Source organism: Zophobas morio, unplaced genomic scaffold (genome assembly GCF_036711695.1).
Source record: "Zophobas morio isolate AGI-343-1 ecotype UQ-CSIRO unplaced genomic scaffold, CSIRO_AGI_Zmor_V1 ptg000044l, whole genome shotgun sequence".
Classification (NCBI taxonomy): Eukaryota; Metazoa; Arthropoda; class Insecta; order Coleoptera; family Tenebrionidae; genus Zophobas; species Zophobas morio.
In genome coordinates, this window is record NW_026972149.1 from 2,605,468 (window position 1) to 2,624,619 (window position 19,152).

General features: G+C 35.2%; 1 protein-coding gene across 2 annotated transcripts; it reads left to right on the forward strand.

The window, feature by feature from the left end:
- The first annotated feature begins 1,606 nt into the window (after positions 1-1,606).
- Positions 1,607-19,070, forward strand: LOC135141694 (arrestin domain-containing protein 17). Of its 2 annotated transcripts, none has more exons than XM_064073008.1 (6): positions 1,607-1,837; positions 17,511-17,627; positions 17,681-17,898; positions 17,970-18,099; positions 18,148-18,401; positions 18,457-19,070. In XM_064073008.1, the coding sequence occupies exons 1-6, from the start codon at positions 1,717-1,719 to the stop codon at positions 18,631-18,633; spliced, it is 1,017 nt and encodes a 338-aa protein (XP_063929078.1). In that variant the 5' UTR covers positions 1,607-1,716; the 3' UTR covers positions 18,634-19,070. The 2 variants fall into 2 exon arrangements, with proteins under 2 accessions (XP_063929078.1, XP_063929079.1); XM_064073009.1 differs by having other exon boundaries at positions 17,985-18,099.
- The last annotated feature ends 82 nt before the right edge of the window (positions 19,071-19,152 follow it).

Genomic DNA, 19,152 nt, shown 5'->3' on the forward strand with positions numbered 1-19,152 from the left:
GTCGTTTAATCCATCAAACAAATATTTACCACAGTGATCCACCGCGTATGAACAAATGAGAAACAATAAAAACACTAGCATTTCGCCATTAATGTAATGGCTGTGAATTTTGGTAGCGTTGGATTATAATAAAAAATAATCCTGAAAATCAATATTGGTATCTATCTCAACATCCATACATATATCAGAATTCTGAAAACTTTCCATTCAGTAAAAAGAGGTATAATAATGCGATAACAGTATCCACTTTTAATAAATCATATATCATTGCCCGAGAGACTCTTGTAATATCATTCAACTATATTCTTACGGGTCGCGATAATTTTTAATGGTTATTAAATCTGGGAAAATTATTATCGAGCACACAATTATCGTTCATGAAAACGTTGTAATTAAAACGTTATTGTGATCTCTATTTACTTATTGAAAACAAAACGATAAAAAATTTGATTTAAAACGCAATGGAATGAATCAATTAGTTAATAGGGTTGTGCTTTTAATATCGGAAAAATAAATGAAATGCATTTCGCCACAACAGCTTTATTTTTTATTCCAGATGCGCTTATTTTAGAGAAAGTAATTAAGGGAATGGTTTTTAGTGGTTCAAACCTTCTCCAAATATTAGTTGTACAGTTTACTTGGTATTTAGTTTAGAGGAAAATGTTTCTGTGAAATAGTGCAAGAACGCTAAACTTACATTCAGGAATTCCTCTTTCGTGCGTTTTTAACCTATGAAGAATAAATCACCTAGGAATCCTTTAAGTCATTAAATCGAAAGTGTCGCGTCGACAATATTGAAACTTGATGATCCCAGCAAATCGAAATCAAATAAAGACAAAACACAGCTTCTTTCTAATGTACAACCAAGATGTGGATAAGTATTTAAAACACAATTCCACATTTTTTGCCTCAGAATACATACTGTAACAAAAAATAAGTATCTGTTGCAACACACTGCGTCGTCTATGGAATCTACTGAGGCTTCGAGCCACATGATCTCTAATCAACAAGAACGATCGGATCCGTGTTTTTATTAATAATTTGATTCATAAAATGAATAAATGTTGCAAAACGCAATATTTAATTACAGAAAACTAGTAAACTACCCTGCATATTTAACTTTTTAACTCATAAATTATTTTGCACTGAAACAAGCAACACATTTAGTAGAAATAAGTGTGCTCTATAGCGTTAGTGAAATATAGAAATGAACAAAATTTTAACGTGGCTCGGTTAACACGAAATAACTCACGTATAAAGTTTGTTAACTGTCGACATACAGTAGTTTGAAATAAAATCGGGCTTGAAGTGTGCAAAAGCCCTCACGTTTTCAATACAATATACACTGTTGTATGCTGCGTTGCCTATAGATGCGATGCATGAAGTAAACATCGGGTTATAATTAATATGCTATGTAATATGCTACGTGTAATAATAATAATAACAATAATAATAGTAGCGTTAAGAACAAGAGTGACTTTGTAACTGAAGCATATTATAATGGCCGGCTTAACTTTTGGAGTTATACACGGAGTTATTATGCCTCGCCAGCCGTCGGCATAGGTCAGTGTTTCCACGGTCGCAGCGGAGGGGACAGGTAAGCCCCCACACACCTTATGGTAAGAGGGAAAGTAGTCGCATCGTAAAGTTGGATATGGTTGTGGCGTGTCTACCTGCCGACTAAAGTAATTCCAAAGTGTTTTATAATGTGTGAAAATGCCTCGGAAGTTGCTGAAATTTTTAATTCTCTTTGACAACACATCTTTGTTGTACTTCCCCGGACAGTTCTTATCAGGCAGAGTTCTCATCGAACTTCAGGATGACACGCCTGCACTCGGTAAGAATATGAGATGAGCACTGTCATGTCTTTACAAACACGAATCTGCAATGGCTACTCTTATTTCCACCTCAAATTCTATTATTCCGTCTCATTATGCATTCCAAGGCATCACGCGACCTAAATATTCTTTCAGGTTTTAACCCATATTACATAAGAGATTGTTTATTGTAGTGAAATTATAATTTCGGCCCACACGGTTCCAACGTAGGTTACAATCCCACTCGGTTCATGCTTGATTAGTTTTGCTAAATTAGGAATTTACTGATTATGGTGATTTGTATTCTCTTAGCCAAATGCAATGCACATTAACATTCTTGGTGCATTACATGAGCATGCGCTAAAGGCATTCCCAGAAACCCACAGCAGTTGTCATTGTCTGTTGTATATCCTGTAGATTTTTATGTACTCAGAAAATCGGTCTTGTAGATTTTTAAGATGCATTCTACTATACATCGTCGACCCACTTTAAAGCAACCGCGTAGTTCTAGCGAGAAAATATCAAACATTTTGAACATCACTACTTAACACAATTTCTCAAGGTGATTGTAGGTTAGACTGAACAAAAATTCCGTCACTTTTCACTCAATTTTGAGGAGTAGCAATTATCGAACTCGTGATTACACAGAATTAAATATTTAGTATTTTCTGTTCTCCAATTACTGCGTAGAAACGGAATCGCGGAAACCGTAACATGTCCCTCTTTATTTTTGTATTTGAACTCAACAGGTTACTAAATATTTGCATGGTCATGTCATGTTTATTTTCAAAGTAGTACAGCAAATATTTATTCATTTTCTAAAGTCTAATACACGTCAAGGTGATGAAATCACTTCATTCGGACTCTACTTTTTGTTATTTAAACCGTGTAACACCTTCCGTTTGTGTTTTTGTCGGGAGGGTTGACATTGAAATGTAATGTTTTAGACGATCAGTCGAGCGTTTAGATTTCCTATATCGAAAACAGTTCAATTTATTATTCAGAGCTAAAAGATTTTTGACAAAACTCTTTCCATTTGTTGATTTTCATGTCGAGCTATTGATTTTAGTGTAGCGCGTTACTTTGTTTTATTTTTGAGAAGGTGATTCCAGTGTAAATTAATCAACAGAAATCGACATGTAGCTACCTTTGTCAGATCAGTATAATACGAAATGTGAATAATATAGTATTTTCTATCAAGCTGAGGACAAGTCACATGTAAGTGTAACAATTCAAGTCTGCATCACGTTAGTTTGTTTTGACGTCACTTTTTGACTTGTAAGTGCAGACGTGCATTCTGTGACAAAAGACGATCAATAAGTAACCACAAGGTCACAGTCGTACGTATTTTGGAAGTAATTATGTTCCTTTTGTTTTTTTTTTTTCAATTTTTACTTCGAATGTGTCTCTTTGGTATTCGCTTTCCTTCACATCGAGAAATCCCTGTGTAAGGAATCAAAGCGGCTAAAAATACACACATTAAATCTGACAAGAAAGCAGAGAATAAGAAAATAAAGCCTTTAAGCGAAGCCTTTAGAGAGTAATTTAATTCTGTGAGAAATAAGTAATTGAGTTTTAATTAGTAAGTGGGCCAATTAACTTATTAACAAATTATGTAGAAAATGATGCAGTTGTAGCCATTTAATTTTGCGAATGAAGCGAGGGCATTTAATAAACAAAATTTTGTTGTTTTCGTTTGGATATTCCGTGGTAATTTTAAAGACGTGAATCCCGCTATTAGTTATCCGTGCAATTATTGTAAAATCTATGACGCAATAGTGTCTGCAGCTCCGAAAATTGTGAGAAAGGCCTGACTCGTACACGCGTTGTGAATTCACGACAAGCTTCTCTCTAATCAACATTTCCTGTTACACAAAGCCGAACGCTTTCCCTTTTTTAACCCCTATACAGTGTCTGATCTGATAAAATCAATCATGAAAACATAATCTCTATCCCTTAAAGACTCGTGCCATGACTTACCACCTCAGAAGTTACGTTGATGGCGCGTAAATCTCTGATACTTGTGATTCAACTTTTATCACTTAGAAAATGGATGCTTTACGAAGTTTTAATCTAGTTTTTACAAACACGTTTATTATTATTCGGTGCAAATGACAGTATTTCTAACTTTCCTTCGTCATTTTTTTACTTAAGCTATTTTTAGGCGAGGTACTTTGGGACTCATACTCTTTAATGGAAAAACAACGCTGTCTTTATTTATTGCATTTTCCTTCACTTAATTTTACTTTACAACCCCTCATTTTAGCAAAGCTTCACTACTCGGGAATCACTTATTAAACATCATCTTATTACGCGTCTTCGAACACGAAAAACAGACAATCCTTTGCACTCTCAAAACCTTCTCACATTTATACATTAAAATAAATATAACTTGGCAAATACAATCAACGAACAATTTTTTTCGGATGTAATTATCGCAACGATCTCTCACTGACTACGAACAAAATGGCCAAACTCTTATCACAACAAATTGAAAGATTCATTCTGTGTCGTTTAACCAAAAGCGTGAAAATTTTATCATTTTAAACAAAACGCTTATCAGATTTCCCCACAATTGTCAGAACACCGGCAACGCTATGAAGTCAATTTAAATTTATAACTGTATTGGACACCCACTCGCGATTTCCAATCTTAGTTGGACCTTTGATAATAATTAAAATAACTTGTATAATAGTACTATAGTAATTCCGGTTTTTGCATAATGCGATTGACATGCCACCCACAGTTCTACCAATACATGTCACACCACGCTCCGTTTGACCATGTCTTTATAAACACCAGTCATTTCATTATAATTTAGGAAGTAAATCACAATAAAGTAACGATTAACACAAGCAAAACAGGAATATCAATTAAGAAATAATTTGATTTATACCTACGGTTCAAATCAGTGCCATATAATATATAGATAATTCATCATTCCTTTACACTAAATTCAATAAGTGTCGTATTGTTTCCTTATCTTCTTCATACCCTTTCCTATCCCAAACTCCACTTTGCACCTTTGAGTATGCTTTTCCTTCTAATCTGTCACCCAACTCAGTGAGAATCCTTGTCTCACTCCGCGTATCCTTCATTCATTTTCATCGCGCATGCCTTCTCAATTTTTTTCCGATTTACACATTAACTCTACATTTATTCCTTCTTTCTCCGACATTCTCAATACATGTCGACCGCACCAAATCCTGTTTTGAGATTCCCAAGAAACGTATGCATACGTGCAACTTCGTTTTCTTGTTTCTTTTTGGACTAAACACCGCAGTATATACGCGTGGGTACATTTCATGACGGGTACCAAACCATAAACATTATTCAACGACCGCACTGCGTGTATTGAAAAGAGACGGAAACAGACCACCTTCCATATATATTTCCTTCGACAGGAACCGAGTAACTAAACTGCAACCAACATGGACCATTCTCGTTGAACGCACTGGAATGCGCCCAATCCGGCCTAGAACCCCGCACGAACCTACAAAATTGGACGATGGACGGAGTTTGTAGTCGGAGAGAGGCCATTTAGCTTCAAACTGAAAGCAAACCCAACGTGGCATGATGTGGTTCATTACGAGCATTACGCAAAATTTGCTTACATTCCAAAAAAGCTAAATTAGTGCGTCTAAACATCTGAAACGTGTGTGCGTCGAACAAGGCTCTAATCCGGTACCACCGCAAAAGTGCTAAACTGTGTACCTAATCTCTTATGTCGTGATCTACTAAAGTTTGCTTAACATCAGAGGGCGGATTCTTGTGGGTGAGACGGCAAGCCACTAGTGCAATAGTACAGCTGATCCTCCCGTCGGAGCGATTAACTTTCAGGTGTCTAACTATACAAAGTTACATTTCAAATCGGTGACATTGATTTGAGTACGAGTTTTAGTATTGCATATCTTTCCAGATAAAACAGTGTTTGTACGGTTCTTTTGTAAAAGAAAACAAATAAAAATACGTACTGTACAATCGCATTTGTATAATCATTGCGTTTACTGAAGTTTGTGGGTGGTATTTCGTCGTTTTTAAAATAGCTGCAATGGAATATTGTGGACGCGAAGTTAATGAAAAATATCTGAGGCACAATTAAAAAATAAATTTCAATTTTTATTAATGAGACTCACCGTTAAGTCCAACATAAACACGACTCGTTTGTTACCGCTTTTATTTACACTTTTAGCGTTTACTGCATGAGAGTAACGAGCATTTGATATCGGAAGTGCATTTTTACAGCATGTAGGAATTTCTGTATATCGGTAAAACACAACGCGCAATTTTTTCGATTTTGTTCCGAAAGAGTGGATTTAATAGGTACATAGAGATTTGTCGTCTACATTTCGCCTTATCCCTAACACCCTTGAGGTTTTCAAGTACGGGATTTTTAAAATGCCGTTTAAAGAACGTCGATTTCGACTTTCACACGACACGGTGTAAAGTTTCCCCCGTAATATTTCTGTCAATAAAGTCAATTTTTCAGCGGTGTGGAGTCACGTTATAACATAACGCAACATTAGAGTTTTAATGATGGACATTTTTAAGTCACCTGTTGCACGCCGCTGACAGCGTTTATAGTTATTTAAATTGTTGGCATTATTAAAACAGCAAGTCGCAGGAATATCGTGCGAAAAATCGGCGTTTCTTAATTATATCGTAAGTGAGGGTGATAAAAAATACGTCATGGTTAGAGCTAGGGAATAATATTGCCGGGGAATATTGCAAAAGCTAATATATTCACGGTCGCACCCTAAAATAAAGTTCGGCATAAATGCAGCAGGAAATATTACGCGTGCTTTCTTTATAGATATTTTCATTGTTTATTGTGGAGGCTTTGAATATTGTATTTCATGCAATGATAATATTTCCCAGGGAAGGCCGCACGGGACCCAGTGCGTTATAGTGAGATTAATTTATTATTAAAAATGAAATCAATTTTGTTTTTAAGAGGGATGATAAAGACAATCTGTACGCTCTCAGAATCAAGCAAATTATAACTCAGGGGCTTTTCATTTAATCCAAAATATTTTAATAAAAACACAAATATGATTAATTCCGTTGCGATATCAAAGAACAAACTAAATGAAAACAAGAAAAAAATTAATAAATAAAAACTCGAATTATAAATAACAATTTCGGCCCCTGCGAAATGCCGTTTTGAATTATTTATGCCAGGATTCGATAAAAAGTAGGAGTGCACTAATTACTCCACTTTCGACATGAAAGCTTAAAAGCTGGATTTTAAAAACCTGACACCATCTCAAAAATCTTTTCAACATTTTAGTATATTCTTAAATCCAATAAAAACACTCGAATTAAAACACGCATTATTTTGGGCCTCTGACAGCGATAAGTGCTTTGTTAAAAGCACACAGCTTTCTTCATGGTGTTATTTGATTATCCCGAACGCACGGACTATAAATTCTCCGCAGCGCTCCAATTAACTAATGTCGAAATATTTTATATTGCGGTACATTGCCAGTACAGCCAAATTATCTAACGTCAGATGTACTAAATTAATTAGCATTACTCATAAACAAAACTAGACCCCATCTCGCTGACACAATTAAAACGGCTGAAAGTGTTTTAAAAGCGATTTTAATGAACCTCATGACATGCAACAAATTTTTCGACGTTTTTCTACTTACCAAAAAACAACGCACAGGTTTACTAATTACCCTTATATTTAATAACTTAATTAAGCCATTTTTACGCAAGTAATGAATTACTATTACTAAACTAATTATTATAAATCAAAGGAGAAAATTATTATTAAATAAAAGTGTAAATTAATAACGTATACAAGAGAATTTTCACTTCATAAACTGTTGCTAGACACATCATTACTAAACGAGTTAAATTCCGATACAGAGCCGACCTAAGTAGTGGCTTCGGTTAATTATCTCGTGTTGAAGTTTATTAGTAGGAAGAGAAGTGTGGCTATGGCGTGAACTAAGAATGCACACGGTTTAAACCAAAATATACATCCGGACGCAATAAACTACGTATGATAAAAGTAGATATACACTAAACGCTAAGACGTATTTATGTTGAATTGACGAGTTGTGAACTGAAAACATATTTATTTTTACACACCAGCTGAAACGTTACAAAGACGCAGTAACGATTGAAAAATGTAAGTATGTGCGTATATAGAATCAATACTATAAACTGTACTTCAAGTATCCATTACATCTGGAACTAAAATTAACAAATTTGTGTGTCCATTAATGCAGAGCATTGTTGCTTAAAGGAATAATCAAAATATAGATAGCTGAAATTTTGCACAAAGGTTCCCTTTATGATGTAGACAAGGAATACGGCCGGATTTTTCGAAATTCCTCTCATAATCTTACATTTTCAAATCAAAGCTTGAAATTTAATTTTTAGGCTTCTAGTGACAATTAAATACTTACCAGTTTCAACGTTTTTTCAAATTCCACCCCTGAAGGGGTCAAATAAGCGATCAAAATTTGTGAGTCGCATAATTTTCGAAGCAATAGGGGATGAAAGATTGTATACGAAACGCATTTACTTAAGAAAATATTTAGTACTTCTCTAAGACAGTTTGTTTCACAAATGACGAAACTAAATATCATCCCCTGGCGGATGATATTTAGTTAGTCAGTCCGTTTACTGTTTTATACAGTGTTGTGGCGACACAATAACACGTCGGTAAACGGAGAAAGATAGGTAGTCTCGTGGTCTAGCGATCAGAATATCTGCCCGGCAAGCGGGAGGCCTGGGGTTCGATTCCCACCGAGCCACAACATTTTTCTTCGCTTACCTTCATTGGTAACCCCGACAAGCAACACGTACCACTCTTTCGCACCCCACTGTGTCGCGGGGGGGGGGGGGTACTGTGGCAAATAACACGTCGATAAGCAGAGAAAAATAGGTGGCCTCGTGGTCTAGTGGTAAGGATACCTGCCCGGCAAGCGGAGGCGTGGGGAGGCAACAACATTTTTCTTCGCCTACCTTCAGTGTGATTTCGAAATTTATGGTATAATTGTAACCATGGCATCACGTACCGTAGTAATGTGGAAATATAGAAAAAACAAATTAATAAACAGTACTTTCAATTAAAGGTAAGACCGACTTTTTGCTGCTTATTATTCGTTCATTCGTGCATTCATTCATCGTTAAAGGTCATTGCGAAAGATTATTATTAGTTGTAGAAACAAATGGTGGTCCTGAGAAGGACCGATTTTTGGTAATGCTTCATGGTGATGGACTTTTTATCTTGACGGATGTTTGGTCCTTGCCACAACGATTCCACATCGTTTATTAGAACAAAAATAAGAGTAGCTGGGCATGCTACTACTATTTTTACAATAAATGTTGAAAATGGTACCCTTGACTAGCCATAGATAAAAATCATACGGAATGTACAGATTATGAAACTCCAACTTCAGCTGTAAGTCGGCGAGTGATGATATGGGGCTCTTCTTCGACGCGTTCCAAAATTTGTTCTTCAGCTTGCAGTATTCTTTGGGTCCTATCACGGCCACGGTCGTGAGTTTGAGGCTTGAAGGTACTATGATTTCGGAGATTCTGTACCACTGATGTAAATGTTCGCACACATGGAATCGCACGATTTGGAAAGCGCTCGATCCACAATTCGATTCAATTATTTAGTTTTTTCAAATAGAACCAGAGTAAAATATAATATTAAAATATCTTCTATTTGAAAAAACACTACCTGAAGATAATAAAAAACAGACGTATTTAGATGTAGTTGCTAGGCAAGCACATGTAGCTTTGAAATACACGTTTCTTTGGACACGTTGCCAGTTGTGCGCATTTGAACTGGTTTTTGGGGACAATATAATTTACTACAAGTTGCGGTTCTTTTATTGCTTTTGTTTCGTTAAAACATTTTCTATGATCGTGTGATTAGCGTAATAGGTATTGGGTTTTACGCAATTTGAATCAGACTGTCCACATTCAGGGATGATAATACGAATCCGGCTGCCGCTGTGACGAACGAACTAATAGCGACCACTCGATACCATATATCGGCTGAAATTTATAAAACCGGCTTAGTTGCTGTAACTGTTTTAATTCCAGTGAAACTACAAGCAAACCGCCAATTTAATAATTTAGAGGAGTATAGTCGAAGAAGTATAATAGAGTACGTTAGCTAAGAGGCAGGTATGAGGTACAAAGCGAAATGGTCGGACTAATTTTTTTGGTCCACCTTGTACATTTAAAGCCGCAATTAAAGGGCATATTCGCAAGCAGAACGGTCGACTCAGCACATTAAAAGCGAATAAAATTAATTAAAATGCAGCATTCTAATTAAAATAGTAAGTAATTTTTGGTGCAAGCAGGTTGTGCCACTATTAATGATTGTATTTTGAAAATGACAGCAACTACTTGGTGAAAGTTCCAATAAATCGCTGTTTTTATTGAGGTAAAGTAAATTACATTTGGGCGTAAGTAATGCAACGTACGTTTAATGGTGAAGCAGCAGAAGTTTATTCTGTGAATTTAGTTGAGTTAAAAGAGTTTTTGTTGGCATTTTGCTTTACATTACAGCATTAGAGCAAATGTCAAATTAAAATATTTTCCTTCTATTACATGAAGGTTTCCATTCTAAATATAAAATTTCAAAAGTAATAAAATGATGTAAAAGGCACTTAAGAAAGGAAGATCGATATCAATTTCAAGAAGTCAGGCTGCTTTCTTGTCTTTACCTGGTTTGGTTTTCTTTTTAAATTGACTTTAAGGCATTATCCAAAACAGAATTTCTCGGATAATGTTATTATGTTAAAAGCAAGTTTATTTTTAATTTAAAATAGCTAGCATATGGATGTTTCATTTTCCTTCAAAAACGTTTCAGCATTCAGGTGTTCAAGTTACAAATTTCATCAGAAAAATAAAAAGGAACACTGTTACAACGCTGCGGATCATAAAGATAATTTTATAAATAGGTCGTTTACTTTTTGTAATTAATTGTTAATTTTAACTCTGCGACTTGAGTGTTTCAGTAATTACCAAGTTTTAATTTCGTGAGTTGAAATTTTTTATTTTGATTCAAAATAATACCCAGTACGCCGACTAAATTGTCAATCTTATAACTTCCCCATGTTCGCATAAGCAATGTGAAATATTCCCTACTTAGAAACTTTGTATTTATAAGGAAATTAAAAATACTTTACCAACGAAGAACTTTTTTATTTAGGAAACTGCAACTTACTACAATATATTCACACTAAGCTGTCGAAGTTAATTAAAATACTTGCCGGAATTTCCTCTGCCTCACAAAATTATGAATATAAAAGCACCAAAAACAAATACTCTTTGTTGATTAGTTTGAACCCTCCGAGCTGTGGTTAACGTGGACATTTGAATCCTCTAAATATCTGGATATAATTCAAAATTTTAAACCTTTTCAAAGCCGTTAACAAATACTTTTTGACTAATACCGACCACTTTATAGATTACATTATCCTGAAAATGTCAACACATTACGTGGATTATTAAACGACAAGCAAAAGAGCATGCTATGTGAATGTTTCAAGTGAAATCTCCACATTTTAAATGAGCTTTACTTGCAAATTTTTGAGACGACGCGTCAAGTTTTTGTTGTACAATTCTCGTTTTCCCAAAAACGTACAACCGCAAGGATAAAAAATTGGTCGAAAGTTGTTTCGACAGAACTTCCCGCGCTCCTAACGTACAATGAAACATATCCAGTATTTTCAAGTTGATTTTTGCAAGGACACGTATATCAACTTGGATTGGTGCAGTGTAATACTAAAAATAAATGTATTGTATTCCCAAAATTTTAATGCAGTGATAAATCAGAAGTATAGACTCATCATACTTTGCACATATTTTCAGCAAAACATCTCCAACATTTCAAAGCACTCGGTTATGTACTAATTAGTTTAAATCAATAACATAAATTCAGGCATTCATTAATTTTGAGTCCCCCGTATATGCTGTAGGTAAGCGAAGAAAAATGTTACTCCTCCGGTGGGAATCGAACCGCTTGCCGGGCGGGTGCCCTTACCACTAGACTACAGAGGAGCTTATCTTTTCTCGCTTACTACTACGTATTATTGTGCCGCCACAATGCAAATCCAGAAAACATGAATGGAATAAACACACCGGTGCTTAAAAATATAAACAGATCCGTCGACATTGTTTGGATCACAGCACTTAAGAAATATTAAATAAATATGATATGTAAATACGATAAAAAATTCAGTGACCTATTGTTTCACGTAAAAAAAATTAAGAAAGTCAAACTCCACTTTAATAATCGCATCTACTTGAAAAAAGGGAATCACTATGACATTATTTGTTTTAGTAATAACAATATAAAACACTTCAAAAAATTGTTAGTGTTTATTGTTAGAGACATACGCACACAAGTTATTGTTACATATTTATTTTCTACATAGTAATTATAGATAATTCTGTAACTACGTTGTAATTCCGGTGAATTCCAAATAATTCGAGTTATTTTCTATATATAGTTTTAGTGCGTGGAAAACGTTTCCTGTGATCCTAAAATTCCATTTTGTCCATGTATAATTCCTGGAGTAATTCTAACAAAACGTGCAATGGAATTACAGAGTGAAAGCCCCTGGACATAAATGGACGCGAGTGGAAAGTGAAAATCTGACAGTAGAGTTTCAACGCATCAAAATATACGAACAAATTAATTTGTAGCATGTCGGTGTGAATGGTGCAATGTAGGTATTTTATAATCTAAATGTTAAATACATCATTTTAGAATATAATCAGATGAATCAATAGCAGCCTATAAATAGCGAAATGTTAACGCTTAAATTTGTACGCCATCAGCATCAAGAGTGTTTCAGAATTAAACTAATATACCTCTACAATGTTGGTTCTGTTTCACCCTCAAACTAATTATTGACCTGTCCTGCTGACCATCACACAACACCTACATGGGACCATGTAGTGGAATGAGGCGGTAAAGTATCACGCCAGGTACTGAATAGCAAATACAAATGATTCTTTTTCCCTTTGTTTTTGCAAAATCCAATAAAGTTTAATTAAAAGTCGTTAAATGTTGAGAGCCATTTATTAGAACAAGCCTAATCTACAATAAATCGCGACGAAATTTGTATATTTTCTTACGCGCATCGGGCCCGCTATTGTTAGTAATCTATAAATTCAATTTTGCTGAAATGAAGCCGAATGTCTGAAATTCTTTTCGACAGAAAATGCACAAAGTAAATCAAAATTAGATGAAATTAAAATTTCGCACAAGGAAAGACGAATAAGGGGTCTTGGGAAAAATAGCGCCACCTAAATTCTGATTTTGGCATGAAACTATAAAACATTCATTTGAATGCGGTGATTTGCGGCTTTAATAACCCTTTTTAAACGATCACTTTATTTTACATCATCTACATTCCATATTTTAACAATTTATTTTCCATAATTAAAACAGATGCGCTTCGCAGTTTCCAATATTCATATAATGAATCCGGTAAAGAATGCAACGTGATAAACATTCTGAAAGCCTTTTAATCATCGTCGAGGAGTCGACTGGAAGTAAGTAGCTCCTGAAATGTTATTTTAGCAATTTGCGAATTAACTAAGGGCAGTAATTGACCAAAACTCACGATAACGTTTATCATTATTTAACCATTACGTAAAGCGATAGCACTCAAGTTCGTATTTCTACAAATTGTATAGTGATAAAGACCTACATTTCGTACATAAAACGGACATAAAATGCAATTATAAAAGGGCGGAATATTCTAGCAAGGAAATTCCCGCGAGAGCTCGATTTACGAAACGTGCATTTAAGTTAGAAAGTTTTACTCACGTTGAGATTTCTTTTAGTTAAATTTGTTTCAAATATCCAATGTTTGCTACAAATACATTATGTTCACCCTTTATCTATACATGATCTATCAAACTTTTCCCGTCGCCGTATCAATCACCGTAAACCAAACGCCTATTAAAAAGCAACATTTTAACATCTCCGCCTTATGCACAAAATACAAACACCACCTTAATCCAATTTATCTAACTCTATTGATAAAAACCTAATCACAGTTCATAAATGGGTTTTTTATAGTCCGTTTATGAAAAACCTCCCTCGACACAGCCGAAATTTAAACTGAGTCACGTATGTCTACCGCATCCCAAATTTTCTTTTTAACTTAAACAACTTTGATCAATGTGCGCTTTTTACGTATCTGTTTACACAATACGATAAATACAGCTTACTTTCCCGCACGAAGTATCTACATTGATTTTTTAAAGCGTGTAACAAACGCGTAGGGGAAGACGGGGCACGCAAATCCGAGCCGATTTTAACACGTTGCCTACCGATCCTATTAAGAGAATCTAAAGCCCCATTCTTAAAATTATAAGATCTAGAAATGAAAGAAACGAAACGAGGAACCACTAATAAAAACCGGCATTCAAGGGGCCAACGTAATCCAACCTCACGAGTTACCGTTTAAATTATGTGCCATTCAAAGAAATGTGCCCTAGATTAGGAACTTCAATTTTAGAATTATGCCCCCAAATCACACGCACTTGACAGTCAGCAACATTCGATCGATTTTGCGGATTTTTCATTTAACCAGAAACGTCAAAATTCAAGCTTATCGCCATTTCGTTCAAACCTTCAAAAACAAAATGTCGTGGGAAGACTTGTTCCGTTTTTAGTATGCAAATTATATGGTATTCGTTCCTGTAGGTTAACAAATAAAGAGAAAATGGGACGAACTGTTGAGAATGGTTTTAGTTATAAGATAAGTCTTAAATTTGTCGGTTGACGCTTTCTTCAAAATACAGTATGAAAATTTAATGACAATAATAATAAGAGATTAGGACGGTTCGCTGCGGTCTTTCATCGCGAGACATTTCGTGGCCACCGCTTCGACGTTAGCCATTTCAGTAGAGTAATTTTTGCCGAGCTCTTTCACTCAGATTTTTTCTCAAGAACCAGAAAACGTAACACGTGCTATTAAAACCATCACCATCCTTTATGCGGTCCGAAATAAACGTGGGATAAATATGATCAATAAGTGAAGCAGATGTTCAAAAAATTTACCGGCTAGGGTTGGCTGTGTATCGTTAAACGTGTCATGCATTTTTCAACTACCAATATTATAAGTTCAAAAATAAATGCAAAATAAATCTGATCAATAAATCAACCAGTAACCCATGTTCAACAAATTTCTAATAGGTGTTGAAAAAGCTGCACAGTTGAAGCTGGCAATACGACGATAAACGTGTCATTCGGGCGTTTATTCAACTATAAATAGTGTAAATTCATTTTACATTAATGGTGCATTAAACGAAGACAGATTTACCCGGTGTCAAAACACCCGTTAGCACTCACCGTTCACACTACAATTAAACTTACTATATACATAAACCTTCATCGATTGCATTAGATGCATTCAATAAATGCACAGCAATTTATTTTAGGCTGTTTCGCTCTCTATCTGTCTCTTTCTCTCTCATGTTCTTTAAAAAAGGTTGACGTCATTACTGCGTAATAGAAAACACAAAAACACACAGACCTCCATAGTTTCTTATTGGAATAATTCAATTATCGTCTGCGTCAATGTCAATTATCATTTCGAAATGCCGTCATGAATACACGTTAACTGTTTAATTAAAGATCTAATTTAGCGAACTGCTTTTGCGTCACAAAATAGACGAGAAGGACATACGCTCATACCAAAGATATGTTTCAACGTTTCCCATTTTTAACAACCTTTGATAGAACTTATAATAAAGCAAAATTAAAACCCTTTCAAGCTTTTTGGAAATTCCACGAGGATGTTACAGGACTGACAACAGAAAATCCGTATAGTATAGTATAGTAACGACTACTGAACAACATAAAGTTGTAAAAAGTCGACACTACAGTCAAATTGTTCTAAATTCTAGCGCATCGGTGCTAATGACGCAACAACCCATAAGCACACTCTTTGAAAATATTGTTGCAGATTTAAAAAATTATATACATTACGCGTGAAATAATTTTATACTAATATGTGTGATAAAGACACAGAGGAGGTACCCCCCACTACCAAATTGTGTTAAGTTTTTATAGATATATTGATGTATGTGTCAGTAAAAGTCAAGAATAGACATAAAATAAGAAATTATTACGTCTACCCCGATATAAATTAAAAATTGTATCGATTCTGTGCGCACATACTTAAGTTGCAAAGAATATAAGTAGGTAACTGATATGATTTTGATATAAAAAACAACCCACCACTTATATAAAATAATGAATTCGGTTTTGTTAAAACAAGTAAACACCCACCACATCGATGTGGCATGACCAACGTAATGGGCAGTTAACCGGTTCACTTAACATAAATTTTGTGAATCATTTTAATTATAACCTGCACCGACAAGTCGCCACTGATAAAAATACCATTTTATATTAATCTTGTAACACTTCTTATTTATTCTGAATGCGGGTGTAGGTGGTACTTGGGTCATGCATTGCGTGAGCGCAGCGAGCGAAGTTCGACTTCACTAAACTACCACGTGCAAGTAAAATTCACAGAGTTATGCATTTTCCTAATATTAGTGATATGTACATTTTATCGCTTCGCATGTACTGAAAAGAAATTGAAAAGGGCTGGTGTTTCCATTTTCTGCGAACTCCGCAAGGTAAAAATTCGAAGGGATCCACACTCGCCTGAAGCCAATCGTATCATGACGCGTGAACCACGAGTGCATTGTGTCGTTTTATGAATCCACGGTATGGAAGAATTAATATAGCTGGATAATAATTCTATCGTGTTGATTTTTAGCGAAGTCATTGCGAGCGTAGCGAGTGGTTGTATATTATACTTCGACAATAAATAAGTTTCAGGAATAGTGATTTATATACCGACTTAGAGTCGACTGAGGTTCTACGATTTCACCTCGATTTATTGCGTAACAAAAAGTACAACATGTCTGGAAATTGTAGAGTAGTTTGCGATTCCAGAATACTTAATTACAAAAAATAATGCAAACTATACTTTTCGTATTGTTAATTAAAAATTATGTGCAAAAAGAAAAAATGTTGGTATTAACTTTGGGTCTTGCTTTAGAGTGTACGAGACGGATCCAGTGAATCATATAGAGAATACTAGAGTAACAGTAACTCGATTTTGTATGTATATGTATGTTGTTTGTGGTGAGAGTACATGGTTAAGAGGTTTGTACTAGATGGTTGCAGCTTGAGATCTATGTTCTTTTAATGCGATAACTCATAAAGGATTTGACAAATTTACATGATTTATACAGTCAAAAGTTAGCGAGAAGTTGGTTCGGCGTAATACTGAACTAGTACATTGCTCGCTGCCAGTGTTGTAATTCCTTTTAGCTCCATGAGACTTTTTCCAACTACGACAAATTATTTTCAATTTATATTTCTTTCAAATAAAGGGAAAATAGCAGCGACAAATTATTCATCTCATTTGCATATATCCTTCTTAAGAGTTATAATTCCTCCGTAATATGATCCATTCATCAACCAAATTAATTTAAAATTTCATTTAATTATCTTTTTATTGACAAGGCTCTCACACTCTTCTTAATCAAATGAGAACTAGTTTCTAAAAAGCTTTTCTTTATCCAAATTGAAAACAGATAAAGCCTTGCAGTGCCCTCTATAACGTTGCAACGCGAAAATACATCGCTGTGAATTTCCTTTTTCAGGACTACATTTCCACGTGGTGGGGGAAGGAGTGGTGCGGGTTCGCAGCTCCCGCCAAGAGAGGGTGTACGACCGAGAAAATTACATAGACTTTAGAATGAGGCTTTTAGGCGAACCTGGTATGACACTAATAAGCTAAATTTATCAGTTAATTTATAAACAAATCTTGTAGGTCAAGGTCCTTCAGTATTATCTCCCGGAATCCACAGCTTCCCCTTTAAGCTGGGACTTCCGTTAGGCTTACCGTCAACGTTCTTGGGAAAGCATGGATGGGTGCAATACTTTTGTAAAGCCGCTCTGCGCGAACCAAATGGGCTAACACACAAAAACCAACAAGTTTTTATTGTGATGAACCCAATCGACTTAAATCTAGAACCGTCCATTCTAGGCGTAAGTGTACTAACTTTTACTAATTAGCCGATTTAGAGCAATGTCTTGATAATATCATGTTATTAACTTAGAACATTTCGGGACAGGAAACGTTTAGGTGTGAAGTTGAACACAAATTCGGTGTTAGTTGCGTTGGCTCTGGGCCCGTTGTTTGTAAAGTTACTCTAGATAGAGGAGGCTACGTTCCTGGTGAAAGTATAGGTAAGTTCCCGCTATTTGTAACGACAGATTTTTCATATAGTATCTCAGGTGTCTCTGCGAGTGTTTACAATCGAAGTAGAGTTACCATTAAAAGTACAAGAGCGGCCTTAACGGAAAGTATAACGTATATGGCCAGAGGCAAAGTAGTCCAGTCTGAAAAAAGAGAGTTGGCTTGTTTAACAAGAGGTAAAATCAGGCCAGGAGAAAAGGATGAATGGATTAATGAACAACTTTACATTCCTCCTCTACCACCAACAAACCTGCGAGGTTGCCATTTAATTAAAGTGAACTATGACGTCTATGTTAGTTAAACACTTGCAACTATTGGGCATATTTATACTAATAAACAATTTTCAGTTTATAATAGAACCGAAAAATCTTCAAAAGGAAGTTAAACTTCAATTACCCATCATGATGGCCACTTACCCGCTACGGTCAGAAGACGAAGAGGGTGCTTTCAAATCAGGAACCCACTATCCATCAACTTTACCTATATTTAGACCATGGTTAGAAGATAAACCATCAGTTGATTGACGTTAACGATAATGTTAGGAAAAACTAATGCAATGTGCCAACATATACATAATATTAAGAAATACGGGCAACATACACATCAACAACTCAAAAAAGGAATGTCCTCCTGTCTAGAAGTGTTGATGATTTTATGTGCCCCTAGTCACATAGTTTGTGGCACGAATATCGTTCTAGAAATTAAACTTGAGCTCTAATTTTGTAAACACAGTATTATAAAATTTGAATCAACGATTCCTGTATTTTAAAAATAGTGTACTTCCCGGTACTGTTGCTTTCAACACAAACTAATTTGATACTAATGTAATAAAATTGTCACACATGAATGGTAAAAAATGTAATGATAATCCAGTTTTAACTTGTATAAATTACGCTTAACAGTAACGGCCTTTTGTTATATAAATATAGAACATCTAAAACAAATAAATTTGTATGATTGATGTACCGCGTTTAATTTCATTAACCCTATGACAATTACTCTGTTTGCCTCGTACAGTACCCAGAAATGCATCAACTGTCGTT

What these genes read in the sequence shown, in the direction of transcription:
- LOC135141694 (XM_064073008.1), top strand. Translation starts at nt 1,717, where the DNA reads ATGCCTCGGAAGTTGCTGAAATTTTTAATTCTCTTTGACAACACATCT. An exon ending in GAGGCTTTTAGGCGAACCTG is followed by an intron (nt 17,628 to 17,680) that starts GTATGACACTAA and finishes CAAATCTTGTAG; the next exon opens with GTCAAGGTCCTTCAGTATTA. An exon ending in CGTTCCTGGTGAAAGTATAG is followed by an intron (nt 18,100 to 18,147) that starts GTAAGTTCCCGC and finishes ATAGTATCTCAG; the next exon opens with GTGTCTCTGCGAGTGTTTAC.